This window comes from Rattus rattus, chromosome 15, assembly GCF_011064425.1.
Source record: "Rattus rattus isolate New Zealand chromosome 15, Rrattus_CSIRO_v1, whole genome shotgun sequence".
Taxonomy (NCBI): Eukaryota; Metazoa; Chordata; class Mammalia; order Rodentia; family Muridae; genus Rattus; species Rattus rattus.
The window spans coordinates 60,990,189-61,010,838 of NC_046168.1; the positions used below are offsets into that span (position 1 = coordinate 60,990,189).

General features: G+C 38.4%; 1 protein-coding gene across 1 annotated transcript; it reads left to right on the top strand.

The window, feature by feature from the left end:
* The first annotated feature begins 4,047 nt into the window (after nt 1-4,047).
* Dynap (dynactin associated protein) lies at nt 4,048-7,409 on the top strand. The gene is made up of 3 exons (XM_032885504.1): nt 4,048-4,104; nt 6,326-6,406; nt 7,077-7,409. The coding sequence occupies exons 1-3, from the start codon at nt 4,048-4,050 to the stop codon at nt 7,407-7,409; spliced, it is 471 nt and encodes a 156-aa protein (XP_032741395.1).
* Nucleotides 7,410-20,650: the final 13,241 nt, after the last annotated feature.

Consider the following 20,650-nt stretch of genomic DNA (forward strand, 5'->3'; position numbering starts at 1 on the left):
TGAAGGAAATAGAACTTATTCACCGTGTAGAAATATTTTATACCTTCTAGATGGAAAAGTATTTTTAATTCTGAAAGTATGAAATATGGGTAGTGATCTATTGTGGTGGGTATTCTTATGCATGAAGAATAGTGCAGATAGGAAACTATTTGGTATTTTACAACAGTATTGCAATGTTCTTACCATGTAAAATAAACTTAATCCCATGGAATATGCCAGTTACAAGCATCAGGAAGTATCAGATATTCATACGTGTTTGTTTGTTTAAATAGAAAACAAATTCTTCTCTCATACAATACACCTAAAGCACAATAAATCTCTTTCTCCATTCCTCCCCAACCAACCTGCCCTCTCATGCAGATCCGCTTTCCTTCTGTTTCCTCTGCAGGAAAGAACAGGCCTCTAAGAGATAATAAGATAGGGCAAAACAAGACACAAAACAAAGTGAATGCTTTCCTATTGATGCTGGACAAGGCAACCCAATAGGAGGAGAAGAGTCAGAGATACCATTTGCTCCCACTCTTAGGGGCCCATAAAACCACCCAGCTCATAGCCATAAAATGCACCCAGAGAACCAGGTACAGATGTCCCTCTCTTCAGAGATGAGGGATCCCACTGGAGTGAGGCAGGAAAGACTGTAGGAGTCAGAGAGGATGGAGGACAGCAGGAGAACGTGTCTCACTGAATGAACTAAGCAGGACTCACATGAGCTCACAGAGACAGTATTGGCAAGCATGGAGCATGCATAGGTCTGAATTTTAAAACCACCATCATAACAATAACATTGGCAAGCAAAAGCAAGCCCATATGCATACTTGTGAGACCTTTATTATTGTTTGCAAAGCCACGATGATACAGAGTCTATGAAGAGTCTACAGAATGATAAAAGAGGGATTAGAAGATCAGAAGACATTATCTAGTATATGTATTGGAGTTTAATACTAGTGGTTTCTATTCATTATAAGGGTTAGACATAAATGTGTTTTGTCATTCTTTACATTTTTGTTGCTAATCTTTAGGAATTCCTAGAATACGTCTTAATAATGAAATTATCCTTCTCGCTTCTTTACCTCATATTCCTGGGTAGAGAGTGGCTGTTTGTGTTACTCTGGGTAGGGTGGTTAAAGCGTAGCCACACTCTGTGGAAGCAACAGCTCCAGAAGCCTAGGGACTTCAGTCTCTGGGTGCTGTAACTAGTCCACTGTAGCCACTGCTACAGACAGAGTGAAGGATTAAAAACCATTAAGATAACAGAAATGAGAAATTTGAAGCCTTCACTGTTAGTGAAATTTTCTGTAGAATGGGTAGATTTCTCAGACATAAAAATGACTTCTAGTATTTATGTGCAGTGAGTCTCTCATCGACTCTGAGCTACTGCAAAGTCTCAAATGAGTGAAACGCTCTCTGTAATTATCATAAACTAAATATTTATGGAACTTGCTAAGCCTGATCCAGTAACTTATCAGTTAGCAATCGCATAGTAATCAGGTTCTAATAAACTATAATGTTATATATGAACTGCTCAGGAAATTCATTTTATACTATCAACCTAGTCCCCACCCTTAAAGAACTAATGTTTTAAATTATAGTTGCTTATGCTTGGTCCTCCAGTGTGCCTAAACTAGTAATAAATATCTGTAGGGAGAAAACTGAGTCAAAGGATAAAAATGTAGAAATGCAGATGGTAATTAAAATGAGGGAATGGTTGCAGAAAAGGCAATGCAGAAGGACCGACATCTGTCAAAAGCCAAGGGCCCATACTATTTGACACCGATATGGGTCATTACTGTGAAGAATAAATATCAGGGTTTATACACGTGTTAATCAACTCTCTAATCACCTAGTAAGTGTGTGAGTTCCAGAATTTCCAAATGCTCAAAGTACAAAACTTTGCATGTTCATGGAGTATTAATGAAAGCATTCTCATCCTACATGTGGTAAATAGTGTCAAAACTAAAAAAATACATCGACAAATGGAGCATGCCCACATAAATATAAAAAGTTGTAATGAGATATACATTTTTTTTGTCAATTGATTTTGACCATGGGCAAGAGCACACAACGAGGAAAAGAGAGTTCTTTCAGTTCATGGCATTAAGAAAACTGCTACTCCAAGCAGAGTCACTAAATTCTACCCTTCTCATAGCAGGTATACATGATCCACCTAAAATCATCAGATCAAAGTCATAAAAATGTAACATCTGAAACTGCAAAACGTATTGTAAGGAACGGGTGAGAGTTACACAGCATCGGGTTGTCCAAAACCAAATCAGATGAATGTGGAGGCTTCATCCTTCTACACAGCAGAGACAACAATCAACAGTGATAACCCACCCAGGGAGAGCATTTGTAGCATATGCACTTGACAAACTAATAGCCCAAATATACGAGAACCTCGTATTTCATAATAAGAAAAGAGATAAAAGTGGGCAAATGCTGTAAGTAGGCGTGTCTCAACAGAAACCCAAATGATTAGCAGGTAAATGAAGAGTTAGATGGTCGACGTCACCGTCATCAGGAGCTCAGATGGAAACTGTGGTGAGACATAACCTTTGAACTAACTGTTCTCTAGAAGGGAAGGGTTGACAGAGGTTGGCGAGAATAGAGAGAAGTGAGAACGAGGCATTGTGGGAATGTGAATTAATTTAGTCACTTTGGGGGAATGGTATCAAGGATCCTTGAGGATCTAAAATAGCAATTCCACTTAGTCAAGAGATTTCACTTCCGGATCATGTCACAGGAGCTCAATAAACATGATGAACATAATCTGTATCCCCAAAAATATTATTGTTGGGGTGTTATTCGCTCCCTTCCCTAGCTCCTCCTGGGCGTAATCCTTCAGAAACTTGGGGCTCACGGAGTCTTTTAAGTCAGTATTTTTGTTCTCTGCTACAATTTGGATCTGCCAGAGGGACACAGAACATGAACTCTGAAGTTCATTCCAAACATCCTTTTGGTTTTGTTTACTGCTTCGTGTCCACTGCCCCTCCCCCCAATGACCCAGGGCACAACTTCTTTCTCTGGGTCTTTTCTGTTCCCGAAACAGTTCTCCCAAGAGTGATGGAAAAACCTGGAAAACCACTGTATAACCTAAAGCAAGACACTGTATCCCAAAAAGCAGGTGGCCTTAGCTTCACATCATCCTATATTGAAAGCTGCTTCTTAAATACATTATCCCTAATATATACCTTTAGCTAAAATCATTCCCATATTATTTTCTTTGACCAATTGAACACAGTCACTGATGAGAATAATACAACTGATGTCCTCTACCATCTAAATTTATCTTTTTCAAGGATAAAATATGTTTATTATTCATTAACAAAAGGTTTTCTAGTTACATTTGCTCAAAACTTTGCAAGTGTGCCTAACATTAGTAATTCACTTACGTTTTCTTTAGCTAGTACAAGACTTTGAAAGCATTTAGTTCTATCCAATTTTGTGGGGCCACAATCTTCAACCTAGAGGGAACTTGGTTCATTTCAAGTGTTTGACCACTGTGGCCAAACTGTTTCATGACAAGGACGGCACCCATGTTACTAATGTAAGATTGCTCCTACGTTTAAAATAGAGACAGTTGTATTTACTGCGAAGCTTCAATTTCTCTTAATCCCCTACTCTGAGCATGTCTTATCACTGAATCCTTTTCATTTAGTCAACGCCCTAATCCTTGTGTTTGCTTAGGTATAGGATTCCTCCATATGAATAATCGGGGAGTGGCTTTGTGGCTTGTTCAGAAACCTCACAGGATTCCTTAACTGTGAGAAACTGCGTGAAATCAACAGCGGTGCAAGTGTTTCTCTATTCCCAGCATCCTAAAGTCTTTCCTCCTTGGAGCTTTAAAAGGCAGCCAGTGCCTCTACTTTTCTTTAATTGTGTAGTGTCCTTTAGACCTTTTCCAAGAAGATAAACAGCTATAAGTTTATAGGATTCACATCGACGAAAGGCACAATTATTAAGCTAACAGAGGGTTAGCATTTCTTCATTCTAATTCACAGAGTTGGCACATAGCTTCTTGGAATTGCAGCTGAGATCATCTCTCCCAGGATGGGTAGAAAGCAGCAGCAGTATAACATGAATGTTGAGCAAAATGTGCCACCACAGGTGAGTACTACACACTTTTTTAAATAGCTCTCATGTCTAATACTCTTGATTTCAACATGTAACCTTGCGGGGACTTTTTAACTTTTCTATTGTGGAGGGAATTCGGTTGTCATTATCACAAATGTATTAGCTGGATAGTATGCCAAACTATGTTTTTATATTCTTGAATATCTGGGATTAGCTTTGATGCTTGTATGTATCATATATTTATTTCAAAACACATGATAAGGAAGATACCTGCAAGGAAAACAAAACAAAACCAAACTAACTTGGTTAGATGGTGTAAAGAGTCATCATTAATAGCAAATGTTGCGATATTACTTTTATTTTTACATAGATTAATCCATTGGAAGCACTTATTATTTACTCTTTTCATAGCACTGTGTCTACTTATAACCATGATAACAACTATAGAAAGTGTCTCATGGAGTGAAGAACTTTGATGATAATACATTAGATCCACAAAAACCAGTATGATCTCATGTCATACTCAAACTAATACCTTGATTTCACAAAGGAGGAAACTGAAATGTTTATGAATGTGTGAAGCTATTCAGAGTCGGAAACTGAATTTTTCTCTCATATACTCTTTTATAAAAAAAACAAACTACTTTTCAGTTCAACATCTCTGTCAATATCACAAAAATAAATGATTTTTTTTCAACTAGAATTTGCATACAAACCAACGGGAAAGTTAGAACTTTGTAGAATATTGTCTTGTTAGTTTAAGTGGAACATGAGAGCAGTTTAGTTTTCTAAGACTAGACTATTGTATATGTAGTTGATATTTTCCCTGGGGTTTCAAGAATGCTGCACATCATTGCTCTAACCGTAAACATTCAGCAGTTGAATTAGGAGCCCATATGAATGTGAATTATGGTGCTTACTCACAGTAATGAAGGTATTGAGTCAATTCAGTCCTTCATGTAATATGTTAAATTATGCCAAGAAAGCAATGAGACAAAATTCCATGATGACACTAAAAAGAAAGAAACAAAGAAAAGAAGTAGAAAAAGAAAAGAAACAGGAAAAGAATACGAAAAAGAAAAAAAAACAAACAAACAAAGGAAGGGTTCAAATCCACCATGTACCGTTTTTCACCACCGTGAGAGGTGATCTGAACCCTCTTGTGATACTTAAACTTGAGACAGGGGAACCTTATTTTGAACAGTTACGTGATATTTATCTTGGGAACCTTAGAAAAACCATTAAAAACGAACGTACCCAGAATCTTACCTAGAGAAAGTCGGTGCTGTTATCTCTTCAAATTTAACTTAATCTAATCCTTCCAGTTATCACATGGAATTGTATCAAAGAACCAAAGCATTTCTTCTAAAAATTAAAATTAGATTAATTGTACCAATTAAGTCACATCTCATATTACTTATAATTCAGGGAACTAAGGTTATACTATTACTGAACCATTTTGTAGAGGATGCTGACTAAAGTTGCCTCTCATTCCCCAACAAAGTTTATCGTCTTCTATACGTAAATTCTACTCTATTTAGACAACTTGTGCACTTCATTTTTACTCTGAACAGTGACACACAAGCCCATCACGCAAGAGCAATGGCTTTCTCATGTATAGTATCTTATACATTTATACATTTCCTTATATTTATGCACATCTATATATTTCTAACTAATAAACTGAATTGTTATTTTGATAGATCATATGGTCGAAGATTCTGCTATTAGACTATAATAAATAGTAATGTAAATGCTGGCAATTTTGTCTTTACTTTTTTTCACTATCTATATGACCTGAGGAGAACTTTCAGGAAAACCTTCTCTACGTCTCCTTCCTTTCATGGGACAGCCCTCATGCCTCACTGTTAAAACATCATTTTGAGGTAAACAGTTCCCTTTACATTTGGAATTATCCCATCGATTTCAGCTCGTGCCAACTCATTTTGCTTGACCACTTTTGTCAGGACGGGCTCCTTACACTTGTTCAACGGAGCTGAGGCAGTTATCGATATGATCAACTGATTTTCCTTCTTCGATCATTTGATGTGAACCATAAACATATCTGTCATCACTAAGCCATTATGCTCACAGAATTTATCTAGGTCTTCCTTTACACCATGTTACATTCATATTATTTTGTGTTTGTTTTACATACTATGTTCCCAGATCACGTAAACTTTCCTCATGCTTAAAGTTTAGGGCTTGCTATTTGCTTTTTTTTTTTATTGACTTTCTGTCTCTTTCTGTACAGTTATTAAGGAATCCGTACTGTTCAACCGAAGGGACACAGTGCGGCTGTAGGTCACACCATGTGACATGCGAGCTGCATCAGGTAAGGTCTATGGGAGTCCGTTAGACACAGCAACTGTTTCTTAGAATGACCTGAAATAAGACAGTCAAGTCCCTCTCTGGCACTACTACGAGGTTTCTGGGACATCGTAAAGTCTCCCACAAAGTGATAGCACTAGATTGTGTTTCTTTAAGATCACATAGATTGAAGCTGATTTACTCTCTCTGTATAGTTCAGTGAGATCCTTGTACTGGTGCTTGGCATGCAAAATATATTTAATAATTTTAATTACAAATGTTAATATTTAATGTGAGAATTTAGAAAGAGTGAATGAGCAAAAATAAACAAAAGGATCCGTGTAATGTTCCACCTTCCAATGACAACAATCTAAATGCACCTTCACTTTTATACTTGCCACTACTAATTAGAAAAAAAATGATCTACTTTGAGACATTTTTACCTGATAATATTATGATGATTTCTAAGGCAATCTATTTAATATGAAAACATTGCTTTAATATGGAAGGGATCACTGAGGGATTTTTGTTGTCCTTACAGAATTATATGTTATGTTGTGTCTGTGTAAGGGGAGACATTTGTATATCCCTAAGAGCCTTTAAGAATAATAAAATACATTCATCTCCTAATTGAAATCTGTTGCCTGTTACCATTTTGTGTTTGCAGAAATAATCTTTCTTGTAATGCTTTTCAGGTTACGAAAAACTCATGCTCCCTCTGGAAAATATTTCTAATATGCCTGTTGGCTTGTCTAGTTGCCACAGCCATTACAGCTCTGGCCTTTTACTTCGGCCACTTTGGCAGCTCCACCAATACCACCATCGTCGTTCACACAGACGGAAGGTCCTGCCAAGATCCCTGCGTCTCTCCCTCTACACCATCTCCAACCACAACCCCTTCACCTGGACCTGGGGCCTCTCCATCTCCTGACACAACCGCCCCGAGCTTGTCATCCACCCCACCCACATCTACTACAGTGATGCCTATTACCACCACAGAACATGACGTTGAAATTGACTATGAATAGCAAATGTGAACTCTCAGTCCTCAAGCCAGATCAATATTCTCATGGGAAAAGGACGTATCCAAGACACCGCTATAGCATCCCATATCACATGGCTTCATTAGATCTAGTTCTCTACTAATCTATGCTGATTTCCATATGGTGCTAGTCTTGCACTGATTATTGAATACCTGAGAAAGATAGGGCTTCAGCAGTTACTGCCACCTTCTGGAAATGCTCTCATTTGCAGACATTCTCCATGTCAGGGGACAGTGAAAAAGGACTAAGGCTAGGACAAAGCCAGCTAGGTTAATCATGTTACTGCTTATGAATTCTAGCTCTCCAACTTCTCTCCTTAAGAGAGTTAGGTGTGGTAAAGGAACATCACAGAGGGGACAAGAGGTGTAGGTCTACCTGGTGGCCACTAGATATTCAGGGAGGTGGTGTAGAGTACATGTATTGTTGAGCACTGTGAAGGACAGAGGCACTATTTGTCTAGCCTGTGACACTGAGTCTTAATTTGCTGAGGTGTCTTCTGCCTGAATTTTTGTTGTTCTAGTTTTTCTATTTGCAAGTTTCAATAAACTTAATCTTTCATACTACCTCCAATTCTTATATTTGCTTTCTCAGCAACCTGGCCCACTCTGTTAAGTGATTAGAGAAGCAAAATTCCGATAGAATCTGAATGATTCATGTAGAATAATTTAAAGAGTGGTTTGTTACCTATTTTGTAATATCAACCTTCTGGGAATTACTTCTATTATTTTTTGAGAGTTTTACATAATGTGTTTGGAAGATGTCCACATTTCCCCTACTCCTCCGAGAACTACTTTTTCCATGCTCCCATCCTTCCCAAGCAACATGGAGGGTTATTTCTCTTTTACTTGTTTTTCCTTTTTGCTCTTTGAGACTGGCTTGTATGTGGGATTTGCCCTAGAATACCGTACTCTACCAGTTTGCATCTTTAAGTCTTGGGAATGGAGCTTGCCCTGGAATATAGTAGTCTGTGAGGGTCACTTCATTAAGTAAAGTTGACTCTCCATCTTCCAGAATCTATCAAATGCCATTAGCTCCACAATGTGTGATGGCATTGCCTATCCACCTTCTCCTTGCCTATGCTGGAATTTTTATTTTTATTTTTTGGTCTGGCTGGACTTTATGCAGGTCTTATGCATGCTCTCACTACAACTACTTGTAAAGTCTTCTGTGCAACTCCTCTATTGAGTGTTGGAAACATTCTTTGCAGTTATCAACCACTTTTGCCTGTTGGAATGGCATGTCTACAAAGATTCCCAAGCCTTGGACAGAGGGGTGTGATATGATTGTCCCGTTTAGCACTGAGAGCACCCCACAGTCTTTGACCAGTTGCAGGCTATCTCTGTGTTAATTGACATATATGGCAAGGAGAAGCTTTTCTGATGAATGTTAAGAGATATACATATGCATATAAAAATAAGAATTTAGGAGGCAGTTTATTACTATTATTTAGCTCTCACCAGAGCTCATGATCTAGGAAGTCATGGGTTTGGGTCCAGTTAATAGTACCAGGCATGATTTTTATCTTATGGAGCACGGTTTAGATCTAATCAGAAAATAGTTGGTCCCACCCACAACATTTGTGCTATTCTTTCAAGGGTGGGTAGATGTTGGCTGGCAGATGTTGTTCTTGTTTGCGGGGTTTCTAAGTGAGATTGAGGCATATTATTTTTCTTCTTCAACAGCATGCACAGCACCATGAACACTAGGGAGAAGGGGTATACTGCAATGAACATTCCAACAGGAAAGAGGGATACTGTGTGGACCCGGCACAATGTAGGTTTCTGCTTGTTAATTCTTTAGCCACTCTCTACCACATAGCCAGTTAGATGGCTTCCTAAATCACTTGTATTTAACTGTCTTTGTTTTTTGGGTTTTTTATTATTAATTTTTTTGCATTTCCATGGAAGTAGTGAGAGAAGCAAGATGTTCATTAAATTGATTTTTAAAAATTAATAAATACTTATTGATCTATATAGAAAAAATCTTCATATTGAGAAGTAAAAGAAACTGGCAACCAGTAAGAAATGAACAATGAATGTTTCAGTCAAAGATTGAAAATAGGACAAAGGTGAATATTTGGATTAAAATGGAAGGTAAGAATGCAAGGCATAAAATAAAATAAAACACAAAGACATCCTGGGTACACTTCAGATGAACAAGTATATATGTATATGCACTCATACCTTTCTTTTCCTTGATCACTATCAATAGCATCCTCAAATTATATTTATATAATTTAACACTATAACTACAGGGACACATTGTTTATCTTTTTAAAAAAATCTTTAAAACATTTTTATTGGATTTTTAATTTACATTTCAAATGTTATTCCCTTTCCTGGTTTCTGAGATATAAGCCCCCTATCCCATCCCAGTCCCCTTCTTCTATAAAGCTGATCCCATCCCCAACCACACCCTCCTTACCGCCCTGACATTCCCCGACAATGAGGGTCCAACCTTGACAGGACCAAGGGCTTCTCTTTCCATTAGTGCCCAACAAGGCCTTCCTCTGCTACATATGCAGTTGGAGCCATGGGTCAGTCCATGTAGAGTTTTTGGGTAGTGGTTTATTAACTGGGATCTCTGGTTGGTTGGCATTGCTGCTCTTATGGGGTCGCAAGCCCCTTCAACTCTTTCAATCCTTTCTCTAATTCATCCAACAGGCGTCCCATTCTCAGTTCAATGGTTTGCTGCTAGCATTCACCTCTGTATTTGACATGGTCTGGCTGTGTCTCTCAGGAGACATCTTTATCAGGTTCCTGTCAGTATGCTCTTCTTTGCTTCATCAATCTTATCTAGTCTTGGTGATTGTATATATATGGGGCACATGTGGGGTGGGCTCTGAATGACTGATCCTTCATTCACTGCTCCAAACTCTGCCTCTATATCCTTTCCTATGAATATTTTTGTTCTCCCTTTTAAGAAGGAGTGAAGCATTGCATTTTGGCCATCCTTCTTCTTGAGCTTCATGTGGTTTGTGTATTGTATCTTGGGTGATTCAAGCTTTTGGGCTACTATCTACTTATCAGTGAGTGCATACCATGCATGTTTTTCTGGGATTAGGTTACCTCAATCAGGATGATATTTTCCAGTTCAATCCATTTGCTTATGAGTTTTGTGAAGCAGTTGTTTTTGATAGCTGAGTAGTACTCCATTATGTAGATGTACCATATTTTCTGTACCCATTCCCTGTTGAAGGTCATCTGGGTTCTTTCCAGCTTCTGGCTATTATAAATAAGGCTGCTATGAACATGGTGGTGCATGTGTCCTTTTTAACCTTGGAGTATCTTTTGGGTATATGCCCAGAAGTGGTATAGCTGGGTCCTCAGGTAGTACTATGTCCAGTTTTCTGAGGAACCTCCAGGTTGATTTCCAGAGTTGTTGTACCAGTTTGCAATCCCACCAACAATGGAGGAGTGTTCCTCTTTTTCCACATCCTTGCCAGCATTTTCTGTCACCTCAGTTTTTTTTTATCTTAGCCATTCTGACTGGTGTGAGGTGGAATCTCAGAGTTGTTTTGATTTGCATTTCCCTGATGACTAAGGATGTTGAACATTTCTTTAGGTGCTTCTCAGCCATTCGATATTCATCAGCTGAGAATGTTTTGTTTAGCTCTGTACCACATTTTTAATAGGGTTATTTGGCTCTCTGGAGTCTACCTTCTTGAGTTCTTTGTATATTTTGGATATTAGCCCTCTATCAGATGTAGGATTTCCCAATCTGTTGGTTGCCATTTTTTCCTAATGACTGTGTCCTTTGCCTTATAGAATCTTCGCAGTTTTCTGAGGTCCCATTTGTCGATTCTTGATCTTAGAGCATGAGCCATTGGTGTTTTTTTCAGGAAATTTTCCCCAGTGCCCATGTGATTGAGATTCTTCCCCACTTTTTTTTCTATTAGTTTGAGTGTATCTGGTTTGATGTGGAGGTCCTTGATCCACTTGGACTTTAGCTTTGTTCAGGGTGATAAAAATGGACCAATTTGCATTCTTTCACATGCTGACCTCCAGTTAAACCAGCACCATTTGTTGAAAATGTTATCTTTTTCCATTGGATGGTTAGTGCTCCTTTGTCAAAGATCAAGTGTCTGGGTTCATTTCTGGATCTTCAATTCTATTCCATTGATCTACCTGCCTGTCTCTGTACCAATACCATACAGTTTTTTATCACTATTGCTCTGTAATGCTGCTTGAGGTCAGGGATGATGATTCCCCCAGAAGTTCTTTGATTGTTCAGTATAGTTTTCACTATCATGGGTTTTTGGTTATTCCAAATGAATTTGCAAATTGCTTTTTCTAACTCTATGAAGAATTGAATTGGAATTTTGATGGTATTGCCTTGAACCTGTAGATTGCTTTTGGCAAAATGGTCAGTTTTACTACATTAATTCTGCCAATCCATGAGCATGGGAAGTCTTTCCATCTTCTGAGATCTTCTTCAATTTCTTTCTTCAGAGACATGAAGTTCTTGTTATACAGATCTTTCACTTGCTTGGTTGAAGTCACACTGAGGTATTTTATATTATTTGGGACTATTGTGAAGGGTGTCATTATCTTGATTTCTTTCTCAGCCTGTTTATCCTTTTAGTAGGGAAAGCTACTGATTTGTTTGAGTTAATTTTATACCCAGCCACAGTAGTCCACAGAGTTGTGGGAGTTACCTTTAAGGGTTAAAGTATCTCACCTAACACTATTTTTAAAGTGATGTGATACTGTTGAGTGAGGTGTGCTCATTCAGTAGGTAAGTGGTTTAGAATGAATGACAGTATTGAGCCAGGCATGAACATTCAGCAGGTACCCTTGCCTACAACCATGTCTAAAGCTTGCCTAGTTCTAATGATCAACTCAACACATACTAAAATCCTCATACTTTCCTATCATACTTTTTGGTATTTACAGCACTAACATTCATCCACTGAAGTCTAGTGGCAGCGAGGCATTTTAAATTATTCACATAAGTGCCTGTTATCTTAAATATCTGGCAAAGTATTTTTTAATCACTTTTTCTGTTTATGCTTGTGTGAGGTTTCTTTCTCAAATTCCTTTTGTACAAATCAGAGAAAACGGATTTCAATTGTCTTTGAGAGATCTCACAATAGAAAACCAACTAAAGAAGCATGTGATAGCACAATGTAGAGAAGCCAAAGTCTTTCGTGTGAGTACCCACCTCCTCTGAGATTTAGTTTATCAGAACATAGTGTGCACAGTGTGCATAGTGTGACATCGAGTGTATTTGTCCCTACATTTGTTTCTGACCTAGAAGGAAATCATTACTTTTCTTACAAATGGAACAAGAAACTCCTATTGCTTTCTGCTAACTACCTTAAAGACAATTCTGTCAGTCTGTAATATTAAATTTATTGTAATTGATAAGTTACTGGAATAAAGAAAGTCACATACTTCAAAGCACAAATCTTCCCTAAATTTTTTATAGCAATTCTATCATTTTCCAATTACAGTAATTAGTCATATGCCGATGTCTAGGTGCCACAAAGAGGCTAGAAAGATGTATGAATGTATCCATCTAATATATGAGTTGTGTTTTATGTAGAAAAAAGGGATGGTGAATATTGGGGATAGCCAAGAGTCTGATATGGTAATGAAATGAAGACATTAAGAGGGATATGCAGGCATTTTTTTCTCTCCGTTTCTAATCTCTTCACAAACCTCAGGTTTTCTTTATAATTTTTGAATAAACGTCTGGCAGTTACAAAATTATAATGAGTTCTAATAATAATGAGTCATTTATGATGCAGCGATGAACTGGCCTTAGGTGCCAACCTCACTGGCTAAGGACTCGTGTCTCCAGGAGGCTCACCTTCCCTGAGGAACCACAGCAGTTCTTCCAGAGAGGAGTGGCTCATCCTTTCTACCTCTGTATCACTTCAAAGAGCCCAGCCCTGTATTGGCAGGGAGAACAAAGCACCCGTGCTCTTCAGATGAATGCACACAGACAATAATATCACAGAGACATCACACAGCCAGAGGAGCCTGAGGAATCATCCAATCCAGGGCAGGAAGGGAGTGGAGCTGGAACTGTCTTTGGAGGGATGTGGAGCTTGTAGGCACAGTGCAGAGCATTTAATCCCTTTACCTCATGGGTCTCATTGGTGCACTGGTGCCTAAAGCTAAGATTACAACCCAAACTATGGGCCTCTTCTTGAGTGTGAAAGGTTTTCGGATTTAGATTTGACTGTTTCCTCATATTCATGAATGCATTCAAGACACTTTTCAATGGGTTCTACTTACCTTACGCAACATTTGGGAGGATATTGATGGATATTGGAAGAATAAACGGAAGAAGCAAAATGGGGCTTGGCACTTTTCTCTTGGTATTTTCTCTTCTGTGTCTTCAGTTTTACCTTTCACTGCCTTTGAGATCCAGTTTTGCTTTGTTATTTTCTTTCTGGGTCTCAATGGAGGATGGCATAGAAGTTGTTCAAACTCTACAGCTAAGCAGCCAGTAGCTGAATTCTAGCTTCCTCAGTCACTATGTGACCACCTTTCCTCACCTGTTTTCTCATCCAGAAAGAGTGGATAAAGCACTGCTTATTTTGTACAGTTACTGAGAGTGTAAGTGAACTAATACAGGTAAAGCACATAAAATATTAGTCTGGCACCTGATGGACATTAAGTAGATGTTAACCAGTGCTGTCCATCACTATGAGATAGTGGCGAAATCATTATGTTTGGGTGGGTTTTCCATTGTCACGTGGTCCAGTTGTTGGCCTTTCTCCTCATTCAATTAGAAGTTGATAAAATAATGAGAAAATTTCAAGTGATTATGTTATCCAGGTAAGAAGACTGTTAGGAGAGAATGGAAATGTCTGAGGAAGTTTTACTCATGCTTGCTCAAAGCTTAGAATGGGGAGGAATACAAAGTAAAATGTATGCAAGAAATACTTGGGAAATGATCTGAGGTGAAGTTTGCATGCGATATTAAAGGATTTACTTCCTGTCATGCAAGAATGACACAGCATATGTTGTGCAATAGCTAATGCTTCTTTCTCCTAAAACAACCAATAATTTTTAAAAATTAGTAACATTTTTACTATGAGGACCATCAATTTGGAATATCAAGATTTTAAAACATAACTGAGGTACATTCCTATGTCTTAATTTTTGTAGCAGGCGGAATTCTCACAGATTGTTCCCCCAAGAACATCTTAATAACCCAAGTGTAGTTAACTGATGGATTTCAACAAGCAGATTATAGTGTCCTGGTCTGCAGCCTGAACAAGGGTAAGAGATGAGCTCAAATGCTTCATCCAGTCTTTCTTCTCCCTGATCCAAGTATTCTTTTGTTTTGTACTTTTTTTTAAAAGTAAAAATACAATATACTTTGTTGACAGTTTCCTCTTCTCCACATCCTCCCATATCCTTCCCATTTTTCTATCCACCCATCCACCAAAATCCATATCCCTGCCCCCCAAAAGTGTTCTTATGCCAAGGTTTTTTTCTGCTGAGAAAGGAAACATCTCACAAAAGTAATAACTTTCTTCCTAGAACACCAAAAGCTGGGACTCTTACACTGGGCATAAAAGACCAAAGGAGATTTGGAGATTTTCTTCTTTACCTTAGTAGCATAGCTCTCAGTGTGTGACTGTGTGGGGGGTGTTTTAACCTTTCTCGTCATCAGCATCTTAATCTGTACACTTGAGGCACTGAGTTTCTTTCTAAAGTTGCTGTGAAGATAATGGGCCAACACAGGCATGGGGCATTCTGCACCTAGAAGGAGCATCCCCAGGAAAGCTGGGGTTACTACTATTTACTGCTCTCTTTATGAGTTAGAAGAGCCACCTGGAGTTGGCGACGATATACTTTTACTATAGAAGAGGGATGCCTCATTCATTGTGATTAGAAACATGGGTTTGTAGGACAAAGAAAATGGAATATCAGTATAAGTTCCATATATTAATTATGATCTTCTCAAGGTTCAATGTGGATTGCCATTTGTTAAAGAGGAATAACAGTAGTATATAGCTTACAGAGTTGTAAGGACTAAAAGTCTGAAGAGTTATAATACAGTTATGTAGATTACATAGTTTAATAGTTTTCTGTAGAATAATTATGTCCTCCACTAAGAGACTTATTCTCTGTCAGGCATTGTTAAGTCCATTTTCATTTGAAGTACCTGGCTCACTAATATTTTGTCTCATGGTTCCTCCAAAGTAAAATGTGTGCTGTAGATGATGGTTGCTTCCATTGAAACCTTCTTCCAAAATCCCTTTTCTGCTTTCATTCTCCCTGTTGGGGGAGCAGGAATTTCAGAAAACCACATTTTCTTCTTGCAGTGTATCTCCAGGGACAACAGTTATTTCTCTGTTCTAGGTGTTTCTCCGGGGACCACAGCTATTTCTCTGAATTATGTTTACCTTCCAATCACCTATATCAGGGTGGCCTCTCCTGAGGACCCATTGAGCTTGGCTTCAGGAACAGACTGGGGTCAGCTCAATGCATTTTCGTTTTAGAGTGCCCTTCAGTGTTTTAGGCCCACACATTCATTCAAGAATGAGAAGTTTAGGGTTTTGATTTCTAGTGAAGTGTTAAGTTCACCCTGTTTTCTTATTTAGCCTGCTTCCCCTCTGCCTCTTTTATGAGAAAGTGATCTATCTAACCATCCATATATCATATATCCATCCATCCATCCATTATCTATCTATCTATCTATCTATCTATCTATCTATCTATCTATCTATCATCTATCTATCTATATATCTATCTATCAATATCTATCATCTATCTATCTATCTATCTCTATCATCTATCTATCTATCTATCTATCTATCTATCTATCTATCTATCATCTATCTGTCTGTCTGTCTGTCTATCATCTATCTCCCCTTAGACTGAATTGTGACTCAGACCCTAAGTGACTATTACTCACTGCTCACACCCCATATTGATCTCATTCTCCCATGACTCCTAATCAGGTCAGTCTTGCTTTGCATAAGGTGGAGTGTCTTCTTACTCCAAGTTTGTCATTTATAGGCAAGCTATTAATCCTTAGTTTAGTCCTCACTGTGAGTAAAAGACTCAAAGAATAGTCTTCTAAGCCACCATGAATTACTGGAGATTAATAGTCTCAAAAACAACTGTGGAATATGCGGAATACAAATTGACACTGACAGGAAAGTTATAAGTCACCTGGATTATGTGTTGCTGGAATTCCCAAGAAATTTCCACAGCAGTCAAACTTCAGAGGAATATGATGACGATTGGATTGGAAGACCTTATTTCCTATGTTGCTCTGGTTGGCAAGGCTTTAGCAATCGTCAGTGATGATTGGAGAATAGCCACACCTAGCATAGATACATATGAGAATAATAGCTCTATTAGGCAGTAGTCCTAAGGGCACTGCTGCCTTGCTCTGCCACTCTCCACCATTTGCAAGAAGGCTCGTCTGTTACACAGCAGAGTGTGATGCATCACTCAACTTCCATGAAACCAGTGAGCTATTCCCCAAGGACTATGTTCCTTCAAATATTATATCTAAATTATACACATTTATGATTTGATAATTCCATTCATGTGAATAATATATTATAGACAGAGTGGAGTAGGTGGTATTTCTACCTCCTCAAAAATTTTGTCAAGACAAAGTCTCATTCTATAATCTGTGATGGCTTGAGATTCACTATATATCCTTAATTGGCCTTGAACTCAGAGCAACTCTCTTGCCTCTGCTAGGATTACAAGGGAGGGTCATCACATTCAACTGTAAACTTTTTTTAAGTTTTAGTTATTTTGGGCATATAAACACCCTCTATACTCCAGGGTTGGCCTTGAATTCACAATCTTCTTTTCTCTACCTTCCAAGTGCTGAGATGTCACCAACGGTCCATCACAGCTGCTGCCAAATTCTTATTAATATTTGATAAGTGTACATGTGTAGGAGATATATAATTTAATACTCACATACAATGCACAATGACCAAGTCAAGGCAATTAAAATATCATTAAGTTTTAGGAAAATAAATTTGGCATGTTCTCATGAGGATGCTATAAAGATAATTGGTCTGAATGTAGAAAATAACTAGAGGCTGGAAAGGGTAAAAGGAGGAGAAGGGGGGAAGGACAGTGGAAAGTAGGCGCCCAGTCACAGTTATATAGAAGCAGTGAGTTCTAGTATAAAGGGGTGGTTAAAATTCACAATACTTTATGTATGCTTTATGAATTAGAGAAAATGTATTTTCTATTTTGGTTTAAAAATCTCTGTTCACATATTTACTATGTTAATGGGAGTGGAGAAATAAAAGAACATTTTAAACTATCTCTCCTCAAGTAACTACTATTTGTAATGAAAAACAAAAGGGCCCCGTCTGTGAGGGATCAGAGTTGCACCACGTATGGATTTATAGATTTTCTTTTCTGGGAAAATTGGCAAAGGTCTTATGGAAGACACAACAGTTGAGGTGGGTCTTGAGGTTGTTTAGAAACTTGCTTGATCTTTTAAATTCATCTTTCTGATATAAGTCAACATGTTCATCATGCAGAGAAAATTGAAGAATTCAAAGGAGTATGCAGATGCAGAAAATATTAGCCAATTTTTTTAGTACCAGAAACAACCACTAATAATATTTTCCTTTGTTTAAAAAGTCACATTTATAAAGATGTTTTCTGTGTTCATGGCCTTTAATATAATCTGTCCTCTCTTAAAACGTGTAATGAATAATTAAGAATCCAGATAGAGTCAGGTGAAAAGCTATTCCTTATAGCACATTTAAGAGTAGCATGTTTGTGGAAGATGGAAACATTCCAATTACTCCCAACATAGAGAGATGTAAGAATGGTAAGACCAAGGAGCTGAGGAGATGACTCTGCAGTTACAGAGCATGAATAGAACTCGTTCAGTTCCCGCACTCACACTAGACAGTTTACAACTAGGAGATCAGATGCTCTTTTTTCTAGTCATATATATATGAAAAGAATTTATGGACCTACCATCTAATGCGAGAGACAGAGCCCTGGCTAGACATCTTATTCCACGAAGTGATGCTTCCAGTGCTAGGGATGGGTTCCATCTCTTTGATTCATTGACCAAATGGGTTCCATTTTCTACCCTACACCCAACCATCATAAGCTATTGCCAAGGATATTGGTTACTCTCAATAACATGATGCTAAGTCCCCGTTTCTAAAAGAACATTTTACCTATGTTATTAAACATGGACCCAAATCGAAACTTCACCCCTACTTAACAGCATTCATACTGCTAGAAGATATTTTAAGTGCTATCTAACAGAGGGGAAAATAATCATCACTATTACCCAGCTACCAACCTTGCTACAATGACCTGCCTGCAAGATATGTTGATGCAAAAGTGGCATGAATATTGTAGAAGTAACCAATGGTAACTTTTAAAGTCGGATTTAAGTCTAAATCCCATATTTCACACTGCTAAAGTGGCCAAGAACCAGGGACTATGTCTTAGGCCTTAGGGAACAAGATATGATTATTAGTCTATTAAAATAATACAACATTAAAATGACTACTAGTGATGAATTATTATACACATCATCAGAGAGTGAGAGACTTTGGTGCACTTAGGCCTAAGTGAGATGTCTTCATCAAGTTCAGGGTCCTACACGAAAATCAAGTAGGATGACCAAAATGCAAAAGCTTTACTACTTCTTTAAAAGGGGAACAAGAATACCCTTGGGAGGGAATAGGGAGGCAAAGTTTAGAACAGAAGCAGAAGGAACACCCATTCAGAGCCTGCCCCACCTGTGGCCCATACATGTACAGCCACCAAACTAGATAAGATGGATGAAGCAACGAAGTGCAGGCTGACAGGAACTTGATGTAGATCTCTCCTGAAAGACACAGTAAGAATACAGCAAATACATAGGCGAATGCCAGCAGCAAACCACTGAACTGAGAACGGGACCCCCATTGAAGGAATCGTAGAAAGGACTGAAAGAGCTTGAAGGAGCTCGAGACCCCATATGAACACAACAATGCCAAGCAACCAGAGCTTCCAGGGACTAAGCCACTACCTAAAGACTATACATGGACTGACCCTGGACTCTGACCTCATAGGTAGCAATGAATAGCCTAGTAAGAGCACCAGTGGAAGGGGAAGCCCTGGGTCCTGCCAAGACTGAACCCCCAGTGAACGTGATTGTTGGGGGGAGGGCTGTAATGGGGGGGAGGATGGGGAGGGGAACACCCAAAGAGAAGGGAAGGGGGAGGGATTAGGGGGATGTTGGCCCAGAAACCGGGAAAGGGAGTAACAATCAAAATGTAAATGAGAAATACTCAAGTTAATAAAGATGGAGGGGAAAAAAGTTCAGGGCTCTGTACAGAAGAGGAAGTAGAAAGAATGTGAGAGCCAGAGACTGTAGCCAATTGCAAGAAAATAGTGTCATCCAGATACAACAGAACTGATATGCATATAAATCCACAGAGACTGCAAAGGCAGCCACAGACATACATAGATTTACGCCAGACAAAATCCCTAGCACTGTGAATGGAAATTAGACACAAATTCTCAATCCTAACCAAGAAGCTACTGGTAATCGAGACCTACTAGAAAAAGAAAAATTAGTGTTCTCTAATGGAATGTTACTGAAAATACCAATCATACACCAGGGTAGGCCTAAAGTAACTGGTCAGCACAAAATAGATTGTGTGTGTGTGTGTGTGTGTGTGTGTGTGTGTGTGTGTGTGCATGCACTATTTGTTTTGTTTTGGTAATTTGTGTCTCATTGTGGTTTTTTGTTTGTTTATTATTTTTATTAAAGAAAAAGAGCATGAAATTGTAAGGGTAGGGAGGAGGATCTGGGGGAGTATAGGGAAGGGAAAGAATATGATCAAAGTATATCATATGAAACATTTAAATAAAAATAAATTAAATTAGAAGATAAAACAATAAAAATAGCAACTAATCCATCCATAATGTACCTTTTGCCCCTAAGGCTTAGGTTCTGGAGCAGACGATAGGGTTGAAAGGCTGTAAGGACTAGCGGCACGGGACGGCAAGATGTGGCTTCCAGAAATGCCAGAGGAGCTACCCCCATGCAGTGTCATCAGCGTCAGTGCCTAAGCAAAACCTGAACAATGACGTTATCAATAGACAGACTAACATTCAATGAAGCATCTGATAGTCTTCAAATAACTACACAGCCAAGTAACAGCAGGCCACTAAAGAACGCTAAGAGGGAGAATTTGCCTTCCCAAGGGAAGAGTCACTCGGTTATCTAATGCCAAATGGTAGGCCATGAAATTA